Consider the following 22114-nt stretch of genomic DNA (forward strand, 5'->3'; position numbering starts at 1 on the left):
AAACCACAGAGATTCTGAAAACACAGTGTTTATTGTTACAAATCAAGGTAAGCCAAGCTTGTTGCCCAGAGCTCTCTCAGTGAGGGGAGTAAAAGAAACATTTCTTCCCTGGTTTTTATCATGGGAACTTCTGTGCAGCTCATTTGGGAAGTGCCTCCTTCCCCTTCACAGCAAGGCAGGCACCCCTTTTATGTGTCACAGTGACAGGTGGCTTGAGGAGGTGCTGCAGAGGACAGTATGAGTCAGTCCAAGCAATAGAAGTGCACTCTCACCCTGTCCCAGCTGCTGTACCCCTTGCTGGATTGTTCCTGGTGCCCTCTCAAGAGGGCATTGTCTGCCCCATCGTCTTCCAGCTCTTGGAGACAAACAGATCCCGGCTCTTGGCAATGGTCACCAGGAGACGTCCCACATAGTAACCATTCACCTGGCCCACACCATCGTTCCTGCCCATGGAAAGCAGGAATGTTAGTGACCCTGCAAAGAAGATGCAGAGGTGTAAGTGAAGCAGCTGTTGTCCAGCTCCCCTGCATCCACATGGAACAGCATTCAGCATAGTTCTGGTAAGTTTACATCAGTGCACATGAAGAAGAAGACCCATTACCCAGCTAGATTTTCGAGACCAGATTGTTCAGTTTGTGTTTGTTGTAGTTTAAGGGGAGAAAGAAGGAAAAGGGAAGCCATCTTACTCCCGAGATTTAATTGGGCAGTGAGCAATTTTAAGAAAAGAAACTAAGTTCCATGAATAGCAGACTCCCACCAGAAGATTTATCAATATATTAGTGAAGAAAGAACACGTTGTATGGTAGACTGAGACAGGTAATTAATACCTACACTGTGTCTTTGGCAAGGACTAATATGAAGCTGAGCAACAAGTTGACATTACCCCAATTTTGAGTTCCTTCACAGTGAGTTCAGAGTCTCATGAGTTAAGACAGCTGTTCCTTGCAGAAAAGCAGCCCAACACCTAAGGCCAGGTGCTATGCTAGGAGCTGACCTTACCTGGCTCGTATGTTTTGAGAGGCTTCTGTGTCAGGCTGTTGATGATATTTGTCACCACGATGTCGGCGTGCAGCCCAGCATGGTAGGCCATCTTGGGCTCTTTGAGATCTGCACAGTCCCCAATGGCATAGATGTTCTCATAGCCTTCCAGCTGGAGGTGCTTGTTAACTTTCAGAGCACCATTACTTGCCATTTTGTCACCTGTTTTGCCAAACAGCGGGTTTTTAGAAGCAGCTTTGTGTTGCTTGTTGTGGCCTGAGACCCCAAAATGCTGCCGATGTAATTGACACAAAGTGAGGGGTTGTTTTTCACCCTCTTTTTTGTGTGTCAGGGAAGAGCTGCTTTTTGCCTTGCTGTAGTTAATCACTGCAGTCTCGTGCAATGCATCATCCTTTGATATTTCAAGGATGAATCACCCCCACAGGTTGTGCACAGTCCATTCCCCACCTCACACCCCTCAGGCACCACACACTGGAGAACTGCTGCTTCTCCCCACCCCGTGGTTTGGTTTTTTTCACTTACCAAATGCAGCAGCATATGCAGAAGAGTTAATCTTTATCCCTGTGCACAGCACCACCATGTCAACAACCACCTCGGTGCCCTTCTCTGTCCTCACTACCATGTCTTTCTGGAACTGGTTTGGCCTGAGGCTTTCTATGTCGCTGACCTTTTCACCTGTTGCAACAGAGAGCCCTGGGTCACAAACCTTTGCTAGGCTGTGGTTTCCAGCTAACCCAGAGGAAGAGGAATTCAGGGGAGCCACGTGTAACCAAAAAAGTCAGAAAGAGGACATCAGGAGATGCTTTGGCTAAAGGAAGAGCAGCTTGTAGGTGTTCAGAGGCATCGTTAAGGACATACCTAACAGCAGCCGGACTCCTTTCCTGAGGAGAATCTCTTTCACCACCTGACGGACACTGGGCAGCAGCTCCACATCAGCCAGTGCAGTTTTTGAGTGAATGAGGATGACCTGTTGGGGACAAAACAGCAAATGGGGACGCAGGAACAGCACAGGACTCACTGTGTGCAAGGTGGGAGCAGCTACAGCTGGGCTCCCTCCACCCTAATTGATTCCTGCAAGAACAAGCCAGGAAGGGGCACCTAGTGCCACAGTCCTTGCTGGTGGCTGGCTACAGGCTCAGCAACCAGGTGTGCAGTCATCTCAGGTGCCTCCAGCAGCACCATCATGGAACAGTGTCAGAACCAGGATGCAGTTAATTGTGATGAAGATTCTCCTACCTCTTTGTCCGGGTACTCCGTTTTGATCTCAGCAGCCATCTCCACTCCAGCAGCGCCACCTCCCACTACCAGGATGCGCTGAGATTTCTCAATCTTCAAGAGAAAATTTGTGTTAAAAGAGAACTGCAAAGGGCAGGAAGCCAGACACCTTCAGCCATCCATGAACATTCTGGGACACAGCACAGGCCCAACAGCAATAAACCTCTTAGCTCATTAAGAGGCAACAACAAAGGAGTACCCTGTGCACTCTTCCTGCCTACCCTGTAATACTGTTGAGCATTTCAGGTTTCCCCTTCTGCTAGAGAAACTATGATGAGCTCCTTGTCCTGGCTGCTCCCTGTGTCCCTTTCTCTTACACACAGCTGACTCCAGATAGCCACAGTGGTATCTGGGACAGGGAGGCTGAACAAAGGCAGGCAGCATTTCCTAAGAGTCGATTCCTCACCTCTTTAACCATGTCTTCATAGGTCTGGATGGCGCTTTCCATGTCAATGACTTGGTTGAACTTCCCAGGGAATGGCCCATCACTGCCTGTTGCAAGAATGAGATGGGAGTAGTGAAGCTCCTGGGAGGGCAAAAGGTAGAATGGGATATTAGACCTCTTAAAAACAGAGCCTAGGATGCAGTGGTTGCCTCCTAGGTATTGGTCACTCAGTCTCTCATCTCCATCCCTTGCTGGTAACCAGGAAAGTAATTGTCACTGTCAAGAAGTGACTTTAGGAAGAGACCTGGTCCAGGTCACACCAAATAACTGTTCCTCAAGGTCTGAGTTAAGCACCATTCAGGTGAGTTGAGAGCTTTAAAGAAATTACCCTAAATGTACAGGGAATAACCTGGACACTCACAGCTGGTTCCAGAGACTAACTTCTCTCCTTCACTCTCTCTTGAACAGAGGTGAGATGCTCTGGCTGAAAAGAGTAATTGATGCTGCTGCTCTTGGCTCTTCCTGCAGTTAAATAAGGATCTGAGCCCCAGGTTTAATTGTTGAGCTCTAAATCCAGATCTAAGAATAAAAGCTCAGCTGAGCAGGAGATGGGGTTGGGTATTTACTGTACACCCACATTCCAGCACAGCTGAAGGCCACTTAGCTGGGCTGGAAGGGATGGGGCCAGGCAGGGAAGGATGCCAAGCTGCTCAGGAGGATGGAACACGCCCTGCTGAAGGCTGGCTGCCTGCACTAGCAGGTGATCCCATAAGGCAGCCAGGTCATGGCAACACCCACCTCACCATCACTGAGCACGACTTGTTGCCTCCCAGGGTCTATGGCCACGACCTTGCCTTGTCGGAAGCTGTCCCCAAAGGTGACCGAGTAGGAGATGAAAGTCTTCTTGGCAAATCCTGTGGGAAGAGGAGACAATGGGAGAGCTCTCCTTCTCTGGAGGCTAACCACCCCCTCTTCTCCTCTCATGCTGTTCTTACTCAGACAAAAGCATGCCAACCATCTGGGACTGTGGGCTGGATTTTTGCTAGGTGTTATCTCTGCCCAGCAAGGAGCTTCAGGACTTTGCCTCAGGTCAGGTGATACTCTTGGCTACATTGCTTTGTCTCTACATCTCCTATACTGGTTTACCAATTAATGTTGCTGTGGTCCTGACAGTTTCTGGCTGGGTGTCAGAGGCTTTTTTCATGTAATGTGCCTCTCAGACCAAACTTTTGCTGTCCTTTTGATGCTTGTTCCCTTTACCCCTGCATTCCCCAGTGACGGGACTAATGGGGCGGGCCCAGACAGGCCTGAGCAGCTCTCTGACAGGGTTCGATCATCCAGGCCTGGTACAGAAAGCGACTGACTCACCCCTTCCAGTTGCTCTTGCTTTTAGCTTAGTCACCTTCTAAACTCTTGAAATAAAAATAAAAAGGGGGGGGGGGGGGCAGGGGGGAGGAGAGATGGTATGAGCAGTTTTTGCTCAGTTTTCCCAGTGGGTGTGCAATTAGCTTAACCACAGACGGGCTGTGGGTCCTCCCGGTGCCAAGTGTTTGTTTTCCAGACGGAAAACATCGAGTCTTTCACCATCGCAGGGCGGAGGAGGCAGTGCGAGCCCCGCGTTCCCTGCCGCTCCCCGCGTCCCTCCGCAGAGGCCGATGGCACAGGGGGCTGCCCGAGCCCTTACCGCTCTCCACGGCGGCCCGGAGCGCGGCCACGTTGTGATGGAAAGCATCTCTCACGTCCACCAGCACGAAGGGGACGGCCCAGGACTTGAGCAGGCTGGCGGCCGCCGTCCCTCCGAAGCCGCCCCCGACCACCACGACCCGCACGGAGTCGTCCAGGGACAGGCGGGAGCCCATGGCGAGCGGCGGCTCCGCGGGCGCGGCGCGGGGGCCGTGCCGGGGCGCGCTCGGCCTCCCCGGGCGGAGCCGCGGGCGGAGCCGGGCCCTGGGCGCTCAGCCCGGCACCCGGGGCCTGCAGAGCCCTGAGGCCGGCACCCGGGGCCTGCAGAGCCCTGAGGCCGGCACCCGGGGCTTGCAGAGCCCTGAGGCCGGCACCCGGGGCTTGCAGGGCTCGGCGCTGCGGGCCAGGAGAGCCGCGGGCAGGGAATGGCTCCTGCCAGGCGAGCAGCGTGTCCCGAGCGCTGAGCGCTTCACCTGCCCTGAGCCCCCCCCGCGAGAAGGGAGCGAGGGTTTTACGGACTGAGAGCTCTGCTCAGAACTTCACAAAGCTGCAGGCTGGGGGATGGTCCGCTCCACCCGAATGAACAGCCTTTTGGAGAGGAAAATTTAAGATTACAGAATTGCAGAATCAATTAGGAAAAGACCTCTGAGATCATCAAATCTAACCTATGAGCAAACCAGCACCATGCCAACCAGACCCCGGCACTCAGTCTCTTCTTAAACTTGGCCTCCAGGAATGGTGAATCCACCACCTCTCTGAGCAGTCCATTCCAATGTCTAATCAACCCTTTCTGTAAGGAAATTCCTCCTGATGTTCAACTTAAAACACAGAAAACATGTATTTGCTCTGAGTGGAGCAGGAAAGGGAGCCCTGAGATAGCTGTGCAAGAGAGAACACAAAATCCCAGAAATGTTTGGGTAGGATGAGACCTCAGAGGCCATCTGGTTCCAACCTTCCCACCATGGGCAGGGACACGAGCTCAGCGTCAGCAAGGTGGAGATAGTGGGACATGAAGAGGGAAAGGCTGAGGAGGTGGCAGAGGGCCCAGGGGAAGGGGAGTAGGTGGGCAGTATAAAGGGCATCCCGATCGTGTTCTTCTGCAGCACGGAAGTTGCCCCGAAGACTTTCAGCTCCTGTGGCATTCTGGATAAATATAGCTGCTGGCCCTGTGGATAAAAATGGATAAAAATAGCCGCGGCACACACTGCGGTGCTGTGAGCTGGCAGAGCCGCTCCCACACTCCCCTGCCCCCGCCCTGCTCCTCAGCCCTCCCTCGGCCAAACACAGCCCGGTGCCAAAACCCCCTCCCGGCAAAACGCCCTCCAGCCTTGGGGGTGGCAGACGACGAAGGAATTTTCCGGCAAAAGCAGGGCCCGGACCCAGGACTGCCGCCAGAGGGTGCAGCCATCTCGGCCGTGGGGACGTGGGACACGGTGTCCCAGTCCAGCGCATCCCTGCCTCGGCCACAGGAGGGGCTCGGGACTGGGGAACGAGGGTGACAAAGGGCTCGGCAGGAGCGGGGGACGTTCCTGCACCCCGCGCTCTTCAGCCTGGAAGAGAGCTGGGAGGGAGGGATGGAACAGGCAACAATAAACTGGAATGGAGAAAGCCCTTGATGGGAAAGGCCATGGCTCCACTGAAATACACCCAGGGCAGGTTGTGCTGTTTGTTACACAGGACTCAGCTGGAAATGCTGCAGTTTTCAATAGGAGAAAATTTTGATTAATCTGTGCAGTATAAACCTTCAGAGCTGCTAAACACCTGTCCTGGCCAGGAGATCTGGGAGCTGTGAATGTCCAGAGGCTGGGAAATATGCCCAGGGTAACACCTCCAGATCTGTCTTTTCTCCTGGTACTGGCATGGTACCTGTGTGAGGAGGCTGCTGGAAGAGCTTGGCAATGGCTGGCTTTGGGGAAGCACCATTCAGTGCAAAAATTGTGAAAAACCAAACCCACCTCCATTTCTAAAGGGATGAACTCTGCAATTTAAATCTGGTTTAAGCTCTTCTGTAAAATTACGTGGACAGGCTTGCTTGGCACCCCTTGTGTGTGAAACCATCCCAGGGGCAGGGATCTCCTTACCTGTATAACTTCTTTGTTGTTACATCTTCCTGGAGCAAAGCTGGATCAAAGTCCCATTCTTAGCAGATGAGGATGCTGAGGATGAGTTGCCACTTCCCAAATGCTGCTTTCCTGTCCCCCTTCCTCTGCACCTTTGTGCCCAGCTCTGTCTTTTCCAGAGGCAGTTTTGGGCTTTTCATGACAGGCATTTTCCTGTATTTTACAGCACATACCAACTGCTGGGAGCAATCCATTACTCCAGCAGTACTCTGTAAATTTCCCCTGTCACCTCATGTTTTCCCCCTCTAGGTATACATGAGGGCTACCTTCAGGTGAACCCACTTGGACAACAGAAGATCAGGGCAACCTTTCAAAAAAAGGAGGAAAAATCTTCTGGGCCACTGAGTTGGAGATGCACCAACAAGCAAGAAAAGATCCCTGGCAAAAAGAGTGCCCAGAGCAAACAGGGAGGGTAAAAGGGGCCTTTGTAAAAACCTCACTCCCAGCCCCAGGCAAACAGGAAGAAACTCAGAATACCCAAAGCTGAGGCCAGTGGGAGCATTCAGTGTACAGGTCAGGGCTCAGGTTTGGCAGATGGGATGTTTGGATGATAATTCTCCAGCTGGGTGCACACAGGTGGTGAAAATTCACCAGCCTCAGCGAGAGGTTTTTCTGCTGGTGGTGGCTGGTGGGGCAGGGACAAGTGGGCAGGCTTGGGGCAGTGATTGCCCTGCCCTGCCCTGTTGCAGGCTCCCTGGCCTTTTCCTCACAGCTGCCCCATGGACCAAATGCATCCTGCAGGATGGCAGGGGGAAAAGGTGTAGGGAAGGGGCTCTGTGAAATGCTCTTGCCCCAGTTTGCCACTCTGAGACAGGCAGCAGGGGTATGTGTGCCTGTCTGTGAGTCCTCTCCTCATCAGGTGTAATCCAACATCATCCAGAGCTAGGAGACATCCCTCTGAGGATGATTAATCCACGGATGGGTACAACAGTGTTGCGTGGGGAGACTTTAGGATGCCACAAGTGCCCCTGCTCTGCATTGGGCCAAATCCCTGTAAGCCTCTACATCTTTGTCCTGCCCCCCTAACTTTGCAATAGCCCAGACCAGCTGATAGAGGGATAACATTCCTCCCTTCACCCTTCTCTAGGGAGCAGCTCTCCCACCTGGGCCAGACCTGGCCCTCTGCCAAGCCTGAGTTGCTGGAGACTGTTTCTGGCTCACAGCCATGTCTGCAAAACCCCAAGTCCTCTCCTGTATCAGCAGCCTCACACACCGCATTCCCTCTGCCCACAGACACGTCCTGCACATCATCCTGTGACAGCCCCAGTGGCACCAGGGTGGCTGCAGCTCTCTGGCTGTGCCCCTGGAGGCTTTCCTTCAGGAAAAGGAGGATTTTGAGTCTCCCAGGGATGAGGGATTGCTCTAGACAAACTGCCTGGCCCATCCTTGCTCCCCAGCTCCCCATGTTGCCTGGGTGAGCTGGTTACCCCCCATGCCTCAGGGAGCTCAGCCAAGGTGGAATTGTGTCAGTTCAGGGCAAAGAATCACCTGGAAAAACCAATTCAGACAGTTCCTGGCTGCTTTAAGCATCAACACTGGCTATTTTATACCTTATACAGAAACATCTACTTTTAGCAGAAATCAACAAGGTTCCACTTACATTTATTCTCTCCCTGAAAAACCTCACTTTTCATTTCCAGTTTTTCAGTGCTATGAGAAGACAAGCTGCTTCCCATGGACGACAGCACCAAAATCACCCTATTTTGGGCAGGCTGGACCAGTGATGTGTATTTATACGCAGCATCTCTGTACATGCCAGCCCATAAATTTTTCACAGATCCCAGCCAGAAAAGGGTGGGAAAACCCCAAGAGAGAAATGCAATGGTCTCTGCAATTAAATGGTCTTTGTATCCATGAGAAGAGCCACGGGGAACTGGGATCTCCCTCCATCCCATCCCAGGGCTGTGCCACAAAGCTGTTCTCCTTTTTCCTGGGATCACAGCGTGCTCTGTGCCAAGGTGCTGCCCAGCTCCTCTTTTCCTGCACAATACAGCAGGATGAGCTTGCCAGGCTCAGCGTGCTGTGGTGACAGGCTTCACCTCACCTGCCATTGCCACCTACAAATTTGGGCTCAAATCAAGGCAGGTTTTGGGGAAATGGAGGTGGCCAGGCTCATGTCTGCTCCTGGCATGGGCTGAGCAGGGACCAAGCAGGGCTGTCCTTCCCCTTGGGGGAAACTCCAGCTCAGACAGCTCCTGCAACTGCCTTTGGGTTTTGTGCCATGCAGATCCTTCCTACCCCTCCAGAGCCAAGCATGTAGCAGACATTGAGAATTTTACAGGAATGCCATTTTGTGGGAATTCATCCCTTATTGTGATGCGATCCAGGCAGGTGCCAACAAGAAACTTTATCAGCTTTATTTGTGTCAGCTGCCTGGCTATAAGGATTGCAGGGATCTTGGAAATTCTCTGGCTCCTCCAGCAGTGGAGCCCAGAGACTGACAGTGTGGTGGCAACTATCTTTTATGGATAACATGGTTTGTGGCATTAATCCCTGTGGGGTGGTAGAGAAGCATAAAGGTTGTCAGTGGCTGGGGTTTCTTTGGGAAAAAGGAGAGGGCTTGTGCAAGCTCCTTTGCTCTTGGGGCAGCTTTTGAGAAAGAACAGCTTTCACTCCTGATGTGGGGAGTTTTCTTCCCCTTGCCCCCCAGATTTCATTACAGTGAAAGCAGAGCATAGAATAAAACTGTGTCCTGAAAAAAATGGGCCTCACAGACAGGCAGCCTTTGTCCAAAGGTGTAATTACAGGATAAATATGGGATGCCGACCAAGAAATGCAGTCTGGTCAGGCATGCAGTCTCTTAGAAAAACACAACAGAAAACAAGGTTGTCATTTAATGCAGAAATGTCCATATGTGCTGCAGCCCTTGAGGGTCCCTCGTTGGCCCATGGATTTCCCCACTGACCTGGTGTTTGGATGTTTGGATGGTGCAGCTGTATCCATGGACCAGCTTCCTGAAAGGACCACACCAAGCCCCACAATGGAGAGAAGGAAAGGGTTGATCCAGCCTCCAGCAGAAGCCAGTGGGGCTGGGTGAGGGCATTGCTGGTGTAATGGATTTCCTTCCCTCCAGCCCCTGTGCAGAAATCCCCTCCGATAGGGCTGCGAGGAGACATGGGGGATTAGCTCATCCGATCCCATTAAATGGAGCTGGAACAAGTGAGGAGAAGGGTATGGGAGGTCAGGACAGCCAGCACAGCAGCCACCACTCCTGTTCTTTGGGAGAAACCTCATGCCAGGCTGGAAAAAGGCCTTTTTATGGATTTCTATGGATCTGCCTGATGGCTGGGCTTCATGGCCCAGCAGGGCCACCTGGGTGTTAAACTGCAGGGCATCTAAGGTGGCACTTCAGAGACTTACCCACCTTCACCGCTCCCTTAGTTGGCTTACCAACAGGTTCTGCCTCAAGAACTGCCTCTCCACAGCAAGCCCAGCCATGCCAGCATGGCTCAGGCAGCTCTGAGGGCTCTGAGAGGGAAGCAGAGAAACAGCAGGATGTACCTGCTGTCCAAAGTCAACTCCGGATTAGACCAGTGGGAGGGAATAATTTTCCAGAAAGATCCCATTTAGAGGGGAACATCCATCATTTGTTAAAGCTCTCATTGATGCTACATCATCTTGTGTCACCTGCAATGACCCCAAGGAGAAGCAGTTTTGGCTGGTGGTCCTGCTCCACAGGACACATGTCCCCTCACTCTTCTGGGCTGTTCTGGAAAAGGTCTTTCTGGTGATAATTAACAGCCTCCCAATGTTCCTGAATTCCCCCCAAAGCACAGCTGCAGCAGTCTTGGAGGTGAGCCTGGAGGCACTACAGCTGCACAGGTGGGGGTTGTTTTATTCCCTTATTTTAAACCAAGTACTGCTTTATTTCAGAAAGCTTAGATCTTTTGAAAAGAGGATTGAAATTAATTTTTTTTTTTTTGCATTGGTGTTTATGAGAAAGGGTGAGTCTGCATCCCTTGCAGCTCCTGTTGTGGGCTTCCTGCGTGGTCTGTCTGCATGCAGGTATGTCCTTGCTCTAAGGCACTCTCTTACTATGACTTTCCCAATCTGTTCTTTCCCTCCAAAATCCATGCCTTTCATCCTCTATGGAAAGAGGCAGGCAAGGACTGGCAGCAGCCAGAGCAGGCTGAGCAGGAGGCCCCTCTTGTGGGGGGACAAACCTCCCTCCACCAGCTCAGGGGGAATTCAGCTGCTCCAGCCTTGAAGGAGCCGTGTCCCCTGTGGCTTCCCGATGCGCCTGGAGCCCGTGGGTTTAATGGGAGCAATTAGCCCTGTGGAAATCTGCACGGGTCGGGGGCATGTTTTCTCTCTGTCCTGTGATGGTTTTGACAGGAAGCTGGAGGGTGTCCAGGAACAATTGCTTATGCTTGGCTAGCAGTGTGGGCTGGAGCCAGCCGGGGCGGAGGCAGCGCAGGTAAGAACGGGCGGCCGTCGCCATCCCCTCTGGAATAGTGTGGCCAGCAGGAGCAGGGAGGTCATTCTTCCCCTGTACCTGGCACTGGTGAGGCCACACCTAGAGTGTTGTGTCCTGTTCTGGCTCCTCAGTTTGGGAAGGACATTGAGACGCTGGAGTGCGTCCAGAGGAGGCAATGAGGCTGGAGAGGGGCTGGGAACACAAACCCTGAGAGGAAAGGCTGAGGGAGCTGGGGGTGCTCAGCCTGGAGAAAATGAGACTCAGGGGTGCCCTCATCACTCTGCACAGTTCCTGAAAGGTGCCTGTGCTCAGCTGGGGTTGGTCTCTTCTCCAGGCAGCACTGACAGAACCACAGGACACAGTCGTAAGCTGCGCCAAGGGAAATACAGGTTGGATATTAGGAAAAAGTATTTTACAGAAAGGGTGATGAAGTACTGGAATGGCCTGTCCAGGAAGGTGGTGGAGTCACCATCCCTGGATGTGTTTAAAACAGACTGGATGTGGCACTGGGTGCCAGGGTTTAGTTGAGGTGTTGGGGCATGGGTTGGACTCGATGATCTTGGAGGTCTCTTCCAACCCAGTGATTCTTTTTTCTGTTTTTATCTGTTCTGTTCTCTGGCCTCGGCTCAGCCCAGCTCCTGCTTCCCTTGCCTTTGTTTTCCATGCTCCTTGATTTGCCTGTCCTTGCCCCCTGGACCTGGCTCTCCAAACCCCGAAGCGCCTCCACCTGCCATGGGATGGGAGGGGGATGCTGGCCACTCGCCAATGTCCCCTCTTTGGCTGTGGCAGTTCAGTAGCTACTCACTCCTCATGCTGTTTCACCAACAATTACCCTAAAATTATTTTCTCTGCAAAAGACAACCTAATGGTGCTTTTCCAGAGGCTTTTACCAGGACCCTGCATTCCCCCTCATGCTGGCTGAGCTCTGTGGGCTTTTCCCAGCACGCAGCTGCGGAATATCCATCTGACCTCAGCGACCCTGCTGCTTTCCCAGCAGGAAGCCTCCAAACAAAACCCGATTCACTCAGCAGCCCCAGGGCTGCTTGTGATGCCGAGAGCTGCGTGTGAGGCGGGGAGGAGGCTGACTCTCTCCATCGCCTGTGAGCGATGAGGGTATGCCAAAAACCTCCACTTTTGTGTCCTTTCCCCATCCAGCTGGCACCGAGCACTCTGAAATCACACCTTGAAGCCTGATGCTGCCCGGCCCTGCTCGGAAAACCTCCGCAGCCGCGGCGGGCGGGCGGATGGCTGCCCGGGGCTCCGGTGCTGCTGCTCCCCGCCGGCCGGCCCCGCGCTCCTCAATGCCGCCTCTGTTCTCCCTCTTGGGTCAAAAACGCGGCTTTTGTGAGCTCAGCCCAGCCGCAGCCCTGCGCCGGAGCCCCAGCACGTTCCTCCCGGCCGGCAAAGCGCGGCCCAGCTGCGGCCGGCTGCCGCCTCGTTTCATTTATTTATTTTTGCTTTTGGCCAACAGCTCTAGTTGGGGAGAAGGGGATCTGCGGCTGCTGGGACCCCTCAGGGCTCGCTGGCAAGCCCGAGCTGGAGACAACCACGCTCCACCAAAATGCTCAACTTCTCCCTCAGGTGGCTGCCATAACCCAAAAATACCTGGGTTGAGAAAAAGAATGAGCTACAAAGAGGGCTAAAAATAGGCATTTTAATTAATGAAATGTGAATTGGAGGGGGCAGCTCGGCACTGGGTCAACATCTACAAACGGCAAACACCCTGAAACTTCCTGGGCCTCTACCAGGTTTGGCCACCCATTAGTGCTGTTAACACGTATTTCTGGGACTCCCCTGGGCAGGGTACACCCACCAATACTAAGGAGACAGGAGATGCTTTGGACTCTGTGCTGGTGGCTTTGTTTTTAATCAGATAAATCTGACCGTCTTTCAGCACCGCCAAAGTTCGCAGTTGGTGCTGCACAGGTGGGTTACAGCCCATCGGTCCTTGGGGGCTCTCCCAAGATCATACAGAAGGACACATGGTGGTCTCCAGCTAAAATGTGACCTCTGTTCTGGGTGTCTCCCTTTGTGGTATGTTGTGCTGCTCTGATTTTTGGGCTTAGCTCCTTGACCAGCCTCCCCCTCCTTTTCACACAATAAATAAATAAATTCACCTGGTATGCAAATACACAGGGAAAAAAGGAAATAAACCCAAACCTCCAAAACCAAGTTTGAAGAGCACCAAACCATAGTCACCTCATTTTGTTGTAGCCCAAGTGCCATCCAGGGCTCTGTGGGCAGTTTCCAGTCTCTGCTGCTGTATGAAGGCACTAAACCAAGGTCTCTGGGCGCTTGCTGGCACCACAGGAATTTTGTCCTTGCCCCGTCCCAGCTGGCATGGGGGGAGGCAAGGCAGAGGTGCTCAGTCCTGTCCCCCTCTGCTTGCCATCACCCTCCTCTTCCTCAGTGCAGCTCCCGAGCTGGGGAGGTGGCCCTGTTGCCGACCCCACCGCCCCTCACCCTTACCATTTCCCCATTCCCGGAGAAATTGTGTAATTCAGGCTCTGCAGGACCCTGGGGCCAGCTCTGCCAAGATGCTCCAGCTCCTGGGGCTGCCATCTGGCAGCAGCGAGGAGCATTTCTGGGAGCAGGGACCCCCAGGTCGTCTCCGGACCGGCCGGGAGCACGGCCGCAGCCCCTCGTTCCACCCCGCCGCCGTGGCCCCGCGCCGTTACGTGACCCAGGCGGGCTGTGCCTCCTCCAGCAGGCTGAAGGAGCGGTTGGCCAGCGCTGCAGGGCTGCTGGCCAGCTTGTAGCCAAAGAGCTGCATGGCCGGGCCGCAGGCGTCCTGCACCACCTGCGCCAGCTTGAATGGCATGCTGAACCGCCACTTGTCGAACTGCTCCGAGGAGTTCTTGCACGTGGAGTAGACGCCGTTGCCGTCGGGGGGAGCCTGCGTGTTTTTTCCGATCCACTCCTCCACCTGCTGGGTGAGGGGCAGCCCGGCAAAGCGGAACATCTCCCGCGCCTTCTGCAGCGGCGCCCGCGCCACGTCCTCGTAGCGCACCAGCATGTAGCGGCCCCGCAGCCAGCCCGGCCGCCGCAGCCCCAGCTCCGCCGACACGCGGATGCTCTCGCAGTTGCCCCGCAGCCGCTGCACCTCCTCCTCGCGCAGCGGAGCCTCCCCTTCGGACGCCCACTTCTTCCAGGTCTCGTACTTGCCCGAGAAGGCCACCATGCGCGAGGCCAGGACGGCGCGGGGGTCCCGCACCAGCTGGATGATGCGCAGGTCCAGCCGAGGGTCCTCCACCAGCGGCTGCAGGAACTCCAGCTGCCGGATGCGCACCGTCTTCAGGGCCACGTGCTGCTTGCGCCGGCACGCCTCGGCCGCCAGCGTGATGTTGAGGGGGCCGCAGCGGCGGTTCTTGCAGTAGTACTTCTCAAAGACCTTCTTGGTGCTGGGCGTGCAGACGGGCTCCTCGCACAGGGAGTGGCTGGAGCCCCGCCGAAACAAGAAAGGCGTCAGGTGGCCCTCGGGAACTGGTGAGATGAAGTTCTCTAGGATGTAGAGGTCGCAGAGGAGGAGCTGCTTGAGGACATCTCGGTAAACCAAGGCTGAGCCCACAGCGCTGGCTCCCCCCGGCAGGAAGGTCACCGTCTTCTCGACGTGCCAGAGGGGCTCAAAGAGGTAGAAGATGCTGCCCTGCTGGTTGAAGAACTCGCCGACGAAGGAGGAGCCAGTGCGGGTGGTGGCCATCAGCAGGACGTGCCGCCGTGGCCCGGGGTCCCCGTCAGCTGCCAGCTGCAGGGTGATGTTGTACAGGTGGGACCTCAGCTGGGAGAAGGCAGCGTCCAGCTCCTGCAGCGAGGCCAGCGAGCCATTCTTGGCCGGTGCTGGGCTGACCTCCGTGCTGTTGGCCTCTGCCAGTGCCTGCGGGGACTGCTTCAGCTTGTCCGACACCCTGTGGGGAGACCCAGCCCAGCCTGGAGGACAGCGGAACCACCCTGCATCCCACCGGGGGACTTGGGGGCTCCTGCTGCAGAGCAGCTCAGGACTGGGGGAGAGGGGCCGCAAACCTTGCGCTGGCTCAGATGCCCACTGCCTACCTGGAGATGAAGTTGTTCTCCTTCTCGATGATGACAAGGCTGATGACGAAGACCAGCAGCACGGCGTACTTGCTCTTCATCTTCAAGCAGTGCAGCAGCTCCCGGATATCCTGGGGCAAAGCGCGTCGGATCTCCATGGGGAACACACACAGGTCCCTCCTGCACGCCGGGAAGGTGTCTTGGGCTAGGGCCTCGCCAGCCCTGCCTGTGGGGAGAAGAAGGCTCAGCATGGTGATGGTTGCCTGCAGGCAGGGTCAGAGGCTGACAAAGGCCGGACAAGAGCAGTAAAAAAGTGGAAGCTCCTCCCTGCTGCTCCATCCCACCCCCGAGGAGCAGCTGCCTGAATGCCCCATCGGCTGCTCCTCCTCCTTTCCAAAATAGATCTGCCCGACAGGACCCCTTCCTACGCTTCCACCAGCTGCCCCTGCCCACCCTGAAACCCAACCCAGGCCTGCCACCCAATAGCTGCCTGCTTCCTGCTGGCAAAAACCTGCTGCCAGCGAGGGAGCCCCTGGATCATCCGGACCTTTGGCACATTGTGGCTCCCAACCTCTGGAAAGGGGAGGCTTGGAGGCTCCACTGTAGGGCCCCAGTGTGGGGCTGAACAGCTTCTGCCTTCCCCCAGCATGGCAGCAGCAGCTGCTGAGCCTCGAAAATGAAACCCAGAGAGTTTTCAGGAACAACGGCGGGCCGGAAAACACTGCTGCTGTCAGTCCCCCTCGGGGGGTAGAATGCTCCGGGGGAGGTTTTTGCCAAAAAAGGAAAAAAAAAAACCCAAAAACCCAAATAATGCTGCAGCTGCTTGGTGTGGGATGCAAAGCCAGGAGACTTGGCATCCCTGCCCAGCAGAAAAGGCCCGCCCCCCAGCCTCTCCTTCAGCGCCCGAATCGGGGTATGCTGGAAACCTCTCTGAGTCACACCAAACCCACACCCCAGCTGGAGATTTTGGGTGCCACATCTGCTGTTTTGGGCTCTGGGGCAAGTCCCCAGTGTGCAGATTTACACCCCTAGACCTTGCTGGCACCTGCCACCTGCCCGGGGTGACGCCGTTCGCTCGTCCCGCTTTCTTGGCCAGACTTTCGGTGACTCAGGGAAAGTCTATTTAGCCTTGGCTGGGCTCCAGCAGCGCGACCCCGGCAGCCCGTCCCAGCCCTGCGTTTGGGGTGAAGGAGGAGGGGAGCCAGGCAGAGCCCCATCCTTCGGGGGGCCCCGGGGTTTGCTGCAGGGGAGATGCCCTGGCCAAGCCTCGGCATCTGCAGCCCCCGGCAGAGCGTGGAGTGGGGAAGCCCTGCCAGGCATTGCGTCACGTCGCAACCTCTTCCGCGTCATGCTCGGCCAAAATGTGCATTTTTTAGCGTTGCTCGCTGAATGCCCCTCGGGCTGGGAAGGAGGGAGTGTGGGCAGAAGGGGTGGGATGTGTCCCGTGGCCAGGGCAGCACCCCATTCCTGTTGGGTTCCTGGTCTTTTCTGTGCGAGGACCAGGAATTTCCCAGCTTGAGCAAAGCACTCAGCTCCCGAGGCTTGGCTTCCAGCCATCTCGTTTCCAGCAAAACCTTCTAAAAAGAGACATCCACACCCACGCACCCAGGAAATTCAGGATTTAGTGGGATGCGGGGATTCTGGAGAGCCCTGGCAGCCCTAGAGCCGTCCCACAGTGGTCCCCCAGCTCTACCCTTTCAGCAAGTGGCACCGAGATCCCCAGCACACGTGTGTGCGTGCATGTGTGTGCTTGTGTGTGTTTTTAACAGCCCTGTTAGTTTAGTTTGTCATCACGCTGCTCCTCGGGGACAGGCCAGCAGCCAAGGCAGGTGCCTTTCACCAGCCACCCCTCATATCCCCCCTCCTCGGTCGTGCTCCCTCGATGACAGGATTTGTCGGAGTATTTGAGCAACCGAGAGAAAAAAATCGAATACACTGACCCCTCGGTGTGTGGCCGCACAGAGTCAGAGTCACGGCATCCCAGGGGGCGATGATCTGCATCCCTGCCCTTGCCTGGGGCTGGGGACAGTCCCCACGCACTGGGGATGGCATCAGCCGCTTCCTCAGACAAACCCCTGGGCAAAGCCAGCCCCGGGATTTCCCCCTCTAATGCCCCCAGCTGCCTGACCACAAATGAGCCACAGACCAGGAATTATTCACAGGGGTGACACAGAGAACCATGTCCGGCAGCGCTGGCAAAACCCTCATTCACAGACCCGGGGCAGACATCATTCACTAAACAAACAACCGGCTGCAAATCCTGCCCGGGACCCGCGGGGCGGCAGCGACAGGCGCGGGGCCCGCCAGGGCTGAGCTGTGGGGCTGGGGACACGCGGGTGACCTGGTGAGGCTGCCTGGCATCCCAAAGCTCTTCCTTGCTGGGGCCCGGCCGGGGCACTGCACAAGCCACAAGCACCCCTTTGTGAGGGGAACAGAGGGGCTCTGTGTCCCCTGCACGTTCCCCTCCAGGGCTCTGCTGGGATGGGATGGATCAGGAGAACCATCGGGATGCTGCTGCCGCCCCAGGGTGCCCTGCCAGTGTTCACTCCTGGGGAGTGCACCTGTGTGAGCAGACAGATGGAGGGACATCATCCCTGGAGATGGCAGGCAGTGTCCTCTTGCTCTCCACATCCCAAAGGAAAGCAGAATAATTTCCAGGAATGCTAAACTGAGATGCCGTGGATGGCAGCACCCACAGCTCGGATGCTGCTCCCTGCTTTTTCCTATCCCTCAGGCTGGAAGTGCTTTTCAATTCAGCAGGGATGGCTGCCATTCCCATTGCAGAGATTTACGGATTTCCCAAATGAGTTACAGCCAGAAAAGGAGCTTTTTTTTTCTGGATGGTGTTGGGGATTTTGTTCCCATGCAAATCTGCCCAGGTGGGATCCTCCACTAGCAGCAAGTTAAGTTAACCTTGCCACAGCAAGAAGAAGGCCTTGGACAGTAATGGAGACACCAAATCATTCCAATCTGCTGGAGCAAGTTTCTTGTGGGATGGATGCTCCCACTGGTGGTGCAGGTGGGATGAGAAGAGCAGAGGCCCTGTGAGAGGAAGGAGGGAAGGGATGCTCCTGTCACCCTTCTGGAGGGCATTCCACAGGACTGTCTGACCAGAAGAGCAGAGCAGCAGTTTTGAGCTCTGTATTGGGAAAGGAAAGGTCTTACACAAAGCCTTGGGGCTCTCCTTCTCCATCTCTGGCTGCCCTGAACCCCCACCAGGTGAGATCCAGGAAAGAAAGATGCCTATGGCTGCCAGGGGCAGCCGGCTGGAGGTGAGACTGCATGAAGTCACATTTTCCTCCGGTGACTCAACAGGCAACAACTGAGCTCTGGACACAGAAAGGCAATGAAACACCCACGTGCAAGAGTTCCCTCCCTGTCTGAGATCCTTCTGACCATCCAGCCCCCACCCACTCCCATGCATCCCTCCATGGAAGCCCACAGTGACCTGCAGCTGAGCTCCCTGCCCCTGGAGCTGCTGCTGCACTGAGTAATTCCCTCCACGGTCCTTTGCTTCATCAGACTTCCATCAGACACTCGGATCAGCAGAACACAGGGGTGGAACAACAAAGAGATAAGAAGCATGGGTTTATCTGCTCTCCGTGCTGCTCTTTGTCTGCAACCTGGGGGGAAAAAAAAGCCCTCTGTATTTACTCTTTCAACTATTTCCGCTCCCAGCTTCCTCCCAAGGCTGGCCTTGGGAAACGTGCCACCAGAGCTTCCCACTTTGCTTTCATCTCCCAGCAATTTTCATCCTGGTCCTGGCTGTCCTCCAAGGCATGGCACAAGCACAGCACTGCTTCGGTTTGCCCTGCAGCGCAGCTAAGGAGCCTGTCCAGGCAGGTATTTTTTGGTTAAAAACATGTCTAGTCAAGCTAAAAAAAAAGAGGGGAAAAAGTCACCTCCTACAATGTTTATAAAGTTGCTGAGAATAGTCACAATCCTCATCAAATTGAAGCCTGGAAACTGCCCATTGGGGGAGAAAGTTGGGAATGGAAAGTCCTTCTGACTCAGAGGTTACACTCAGGAGCAGTAGCAGGAATGGTGTTGGTACAAACAGGCACCACTGGAACAATTTTCTTTTCATTGCATGAGCTCTCAGACTCCAGGTGCATAAGATTGTCCCCTATCCTCTCTTTACCTGTTCTCTGTGATGACCCAGATGAGCTGTCCGTGTTCCTTGTTCATGAGGTTGTCCCCTATCCTCTCTTTACTGTCCCACCTGTTCTCTGTGATGACCCAGATGAGCTGTCCGTGTTCCTTGTGTCCCAAAAACCACTCTGCAGAAGGGGTGTAGGGCACAGTAATGTTGGTGACAGGACCAGCACAGGCTTCATGGCCAGGACAGACTGGTCTTTTCTCTCCCTTGCCTTGGTGGTGTCCAAAGAGTCACCAAGAGTTTTTTCCTGACCCAGCAGAGAGGAGAGCTGCTGCTCCTGCCCCTGGTGAACCCAGTGGGGCTCAGAGACATCAGTGCTGGGCATGGGGATAAAGCATGTGCATCTGCCAGGCGGGGACCAGCCTCTGGAGTTGGATCTGGACCAGGACCCAGCTGAAACACCTTCAACCTGGAAACCAACGCGCTGGAAATCACAGGCACGGCTGGGCTGGGGTTTGCAGCACCACCTGCAGCAAAGGTGAGCGACTGAAGGCGCCGAGCTGCTGGGCAGCGAGGGGAGCTGCAGGGCAGACCACCAGGACGGGTGAGAGGACGTTTGCTCGGCGCCGGTGGCACAATGCCGGCTGCTGTGCGTGCCGGCGCCCCCCGGCCACGCTGGGAACCGCAAATGCCCGTCCCTGCTTCAATGAGCCCTTTCTTTGGGGCGCGGAGCCCACGGTCCCTCCCACCGCCCCACACTCCTTCCCCTCACTGCTCCACGCTCGCCTGGAAGCTCCTCGGCCAAACCCACCCTAAAGCAGGGACACGGCGCTCTCTGTGCCCGCCTCTGCTCGCCTTTCAGCCCGAGACAGGCGCCTGTAGCGCTCCAGGGATGCAGAAGGGACTGGTGGCAAGAGATGTTGGCGAGGGGACAGTGACCTGTGCCCGAGTCAGCACAGGGAGACTGGGGGTGTGAAATCGAGCCGTACGCTGAAGCAACATGGCAGATGTGGAAAAACTGCAGAGTTAAATGCCTGTCCTGGTGTAGTGTTGTAAATCGTTGGCTGTGGAAAGGGAAACGCTTTCCTCCAGGCACCAAAGCCAGGCTCGGTGCAAAGGCAGTGGGGCGTGGGCAGCTCTCCCCAGTGCGGCTGCTGAAATCCCGGCAGGCACTGAGGGGGGACCCTGCTGGGATGGCCTTTTCCCCCCAGGGTACCCTCATGCCATCCAGGGCCCGTCTGGGGCCGTGAGGGTGTCAGAGTCCCGGCTCCGGCAGAAATGTCGCTGGCTCCCGGGCGCCGGGAACCGGCCGAGGGCCAGCGTGCCCCGGTGACCCCGGGACAGGAGGGGAAAGGGTGCGAACAACTTTCCAGTGCTCCCTGGTAGGGGCTGACAGGACGGATGATGCAACTCCGGGATGGTTGTGAGAAACTCTCATTTTCCAAAGTCTCCTTCTGTCGCCCCAAACGCGCTCCACTCCGGACGGAGGCTCGGCGCTGCCGCTGCAGAGCTCGATCCTATTCCATTGATTTTTTTTTTTTTCCCCAGCTTTTTTTTCCCCCCGAAAGAAAGGCACGGGGAGAGCTGCTGAGCAGTCATGTGCTGGGAGGACTTTCAGCAGCAGGGCGCTGGGATCCGGCTGTCCGCCGAGGGGAGGGAGGCAGGGGAGGAAGGGAGGCACCGCCGGCGCTGCCCCGCTGCGGGAGCGGGCGGCGGGGGGCCCCGCACCGAGACAAAGGAGCGGCCGAGGCCGGAGGGCGCACAAAGGAGCCGGCGGAACCCGGGGCCGCCCCGCGGGGGGATGCGGCCACCGAGCCCCGGGCTCCCCGCCGGCCCCGCTCCCCCTGCCCGGGCCGGGGGGGTGAGCTCGGGGCCGCGGCCCGTCCTCGCAAGCCCAACTTCCCGCAAGTCCCCGCCGCGCCGGGAAAGACCCGATCCCCGCCGCCATCCTGCCCCTCGCCCCGGGGCTCCCGCTGCCCATCGCGCCGGTCCCGGCCCCCGGCTGCGCTCCGGCCCCGGCCCCGTCGGGCTCGACCCCGCTGCACCTACCCGGCGGCGGCCGCTCCGCGGGGCGAGCTCGCCCGGTCCTGCCGTACGGGAGGAGAGAGAGCAGCGGGTTCCCTGCTTTTCTTCACGGTGCTGTCATCCTCCCTCCCTCCCTCTCTCCCTCCCTGATTCCCTCCCTCCCCTCTTCCCTCCCTCCTTCCTTCCTTCCTTCCTCCCTGCCGGGGCAGCGGCGGGGGGAGCAGTCCCGGCGCCTGGACGCGGGTCCCGGGGCGGGGCCGGGCAGGGTCCCCGGGCCAACCCCCCGCTGCCCCCAGCCCGGCACGCCACGCCGGGAAACCGGGAGCTGCCCGCCCCCGCCTCGGGATCACTGGAAGGGGCCTCCAGGGTGGGGAAAGGAGGGAAGTGGAGTCCTGGGAACCCACAGACACCCCGCGAAATCGTCCCGTCTGGGCAAAAGTGAGCCTCCTCCCGGGCACACGGGGTGATTTGGGCTATAGGCTTCCTGCCCAAAGCAGGGTCACACTGGGCTGGTCAGGGCTTTATCGTGCAAACCTCCAAGGATGGAGCTAGTACAACCTCTCTTTGCTCACGGCCGTACTGGAGAAATTGTTTCTTCTTCTATCCACTCCAAACCTCTCCTGGCCCGGCCCTCACCATCCCATCATGTGAGGAACCTGGCCCCATCTCTGTGACCACCTTGTGGGAAGGTTCCTCTTTGTTATCCTCAGCCAAAACTGGCTTCAAGGTCAGCACCTTTCTCCCCAAACTCCACTTTGTCCCCATACAGGAGCCGTGGAGGGGTTGAACCCACTGTGGTGTGCTGTGCTGGTGAGGTCACATCTCTGTGCTCCAAGAGGGCAGGGAGTGAGAGCATCCTACTGGGAGCAGCCCAGGAGCATTGGGGGACAGTGCTTGTCACTGTCCCTGCAGGGCAGGCTTAGGGTCTGGAGCATTAAATCCTACAGAAATTACTATTTTGGCTGAAGAGCAGAAATTCACCCAGCTCCCTCAGAGCTCTGTAACAGAGCTCTGTTAGACACTGAGGAGTTGAAAGACATCTGGCTCTGCAAGCAGAGAGAGATCCAAAAAACTAGTACCCA

At 56.2% G+C, this 22114-nt stretch overlaps 2 protein-coding genes across 4 annotated transcripts; both read right to left on the reverse strand.

The window, feature by feature from the left end:
* Positions 1 to 18: 18 nt before the first annotated feature.
* AIFM2 (apoptosis inducing factor mitochondria associated 2) lies at positions 19 to 4566 on the reverse strand. Its single transcript, XM_041427225.1, has 8 exons — positions 4344 to 4566; positions 3458 to 3573; positions 2681 to 2800; positions 2236 to 2328; positions 1858 to 1966; positions 1522 to 1674; positions 1000 to 1200; positions 19 to 474 (listed from the first exon to the last, which is right to left on the reverse strand). The coding sequence occupies exons 1-8, from the start codon at positions 4516 to 4518 to the stop codon at positions 320 to 322; spliced, it is 1122 nt and encodes a 373-aa protein (XP_041283159.1). The 5' UTR covers positions 4519 to 4566; the 3' UTR covers positions 19 to 319.
* Positions 4567 to 12517: 7951 nt separating this feature from the next.
* CHST3 (carbohydrate sulfotransferase 3) lies at positions 12518 to 21155 on the reverse strand. 3 transcript variants are annotated; one of them, XM_041427231.1, is made up of 4 exons: positions 21057 to 21151; positions 18357 to 18531; positions 14930 to 15134; positions 12518 to 14784 (listed from the first exon to the last, which is right to left on the reverse strand). In XM_041427231.1, the coding sequence occupies exons 3-4, from the start codon at positions 15064 to 15066 to the stop codon at positions 13554 to 13556; spliced, it is 1368 nt and encodes a 455-aa protein (XP_041283165.1). In that variant the 5' UTR covers positions 15067 to 15134; positions 18357 to 18531; positions 21057 to 21151; the 3' UTR covers positions 12518 to 13553. The 3 variants fall into 3 exon arrangements, with proteins under 3 accessions (XP_041283165.1, XP_041283166.1, XP_041283164.1); XM_041427232.1 differs by lacking the exon at positions 18357 to 18531 and having other exon boundaries at positions 21057 to 21155; XM_041427230.1 differs by lacking the exons at positions 18357 to 18531; positions 21057 to 21151 and having other exon boundaries at positions 14930 to 15159.
* Positions 21156 to 22114: the final 959 nt, after the last annotated feature.

Source organism: Onychostruthus taczanowskii, unplaced genomic scaffold, assembly GCF_017590055.1.
Source record: "Onychostruthus taczanowskii isolate IOZ18803 unplaced genomic scaffold, ASM1759005v1 scaffold98, whole genome shotgun sequence".
Lineage (NCBI taxonomy): Eukaryota > Metazoa > Chordata > Aves > Passeriformes > Passeridae > Onychostruthus > Onychostruthus taczanowskii.

Bases quoted from the DNA above. Each gene is read 5' to 3' on its own strand.
- AIFM2 (XM_041427225.1), bottom strand. From the start codon at position 4,518: ATGGGCTCCCGCCTGTCCCTGGACGACTCCGTGCGGGTCGTGGTGGTC. The intron at 2,801-3,457 runs GTGGGTGTTGCC...TTGCCCTCCCAG, and splicing joins TCGTGCTCAGTGATGGTGAG to GAGCTTCACTACTCCCATCT. The intron at 1,967-2,235 runs GTAGGAGAATCT...TGTCCCCAACAG, and splicing joins CGGAGTACCCGGACAAAGAG to GTCATCCTCATTCACTCAAA.
- CHST3 (XM_041427230.1), bottom strand. From the start codon at position 15,159: ATGCTGAGCCTTCTTCTCCCCACAGGCAGGGCTGGCGAGGCCCTAGCC. The intron at 14,785-14,929 runs GTAGGCAGTGGG...GTCTCCCCACAG, and splicing joins GAGAACAACTTCATCTCCAG to GGTGTCGGACAAGCTGAAGC.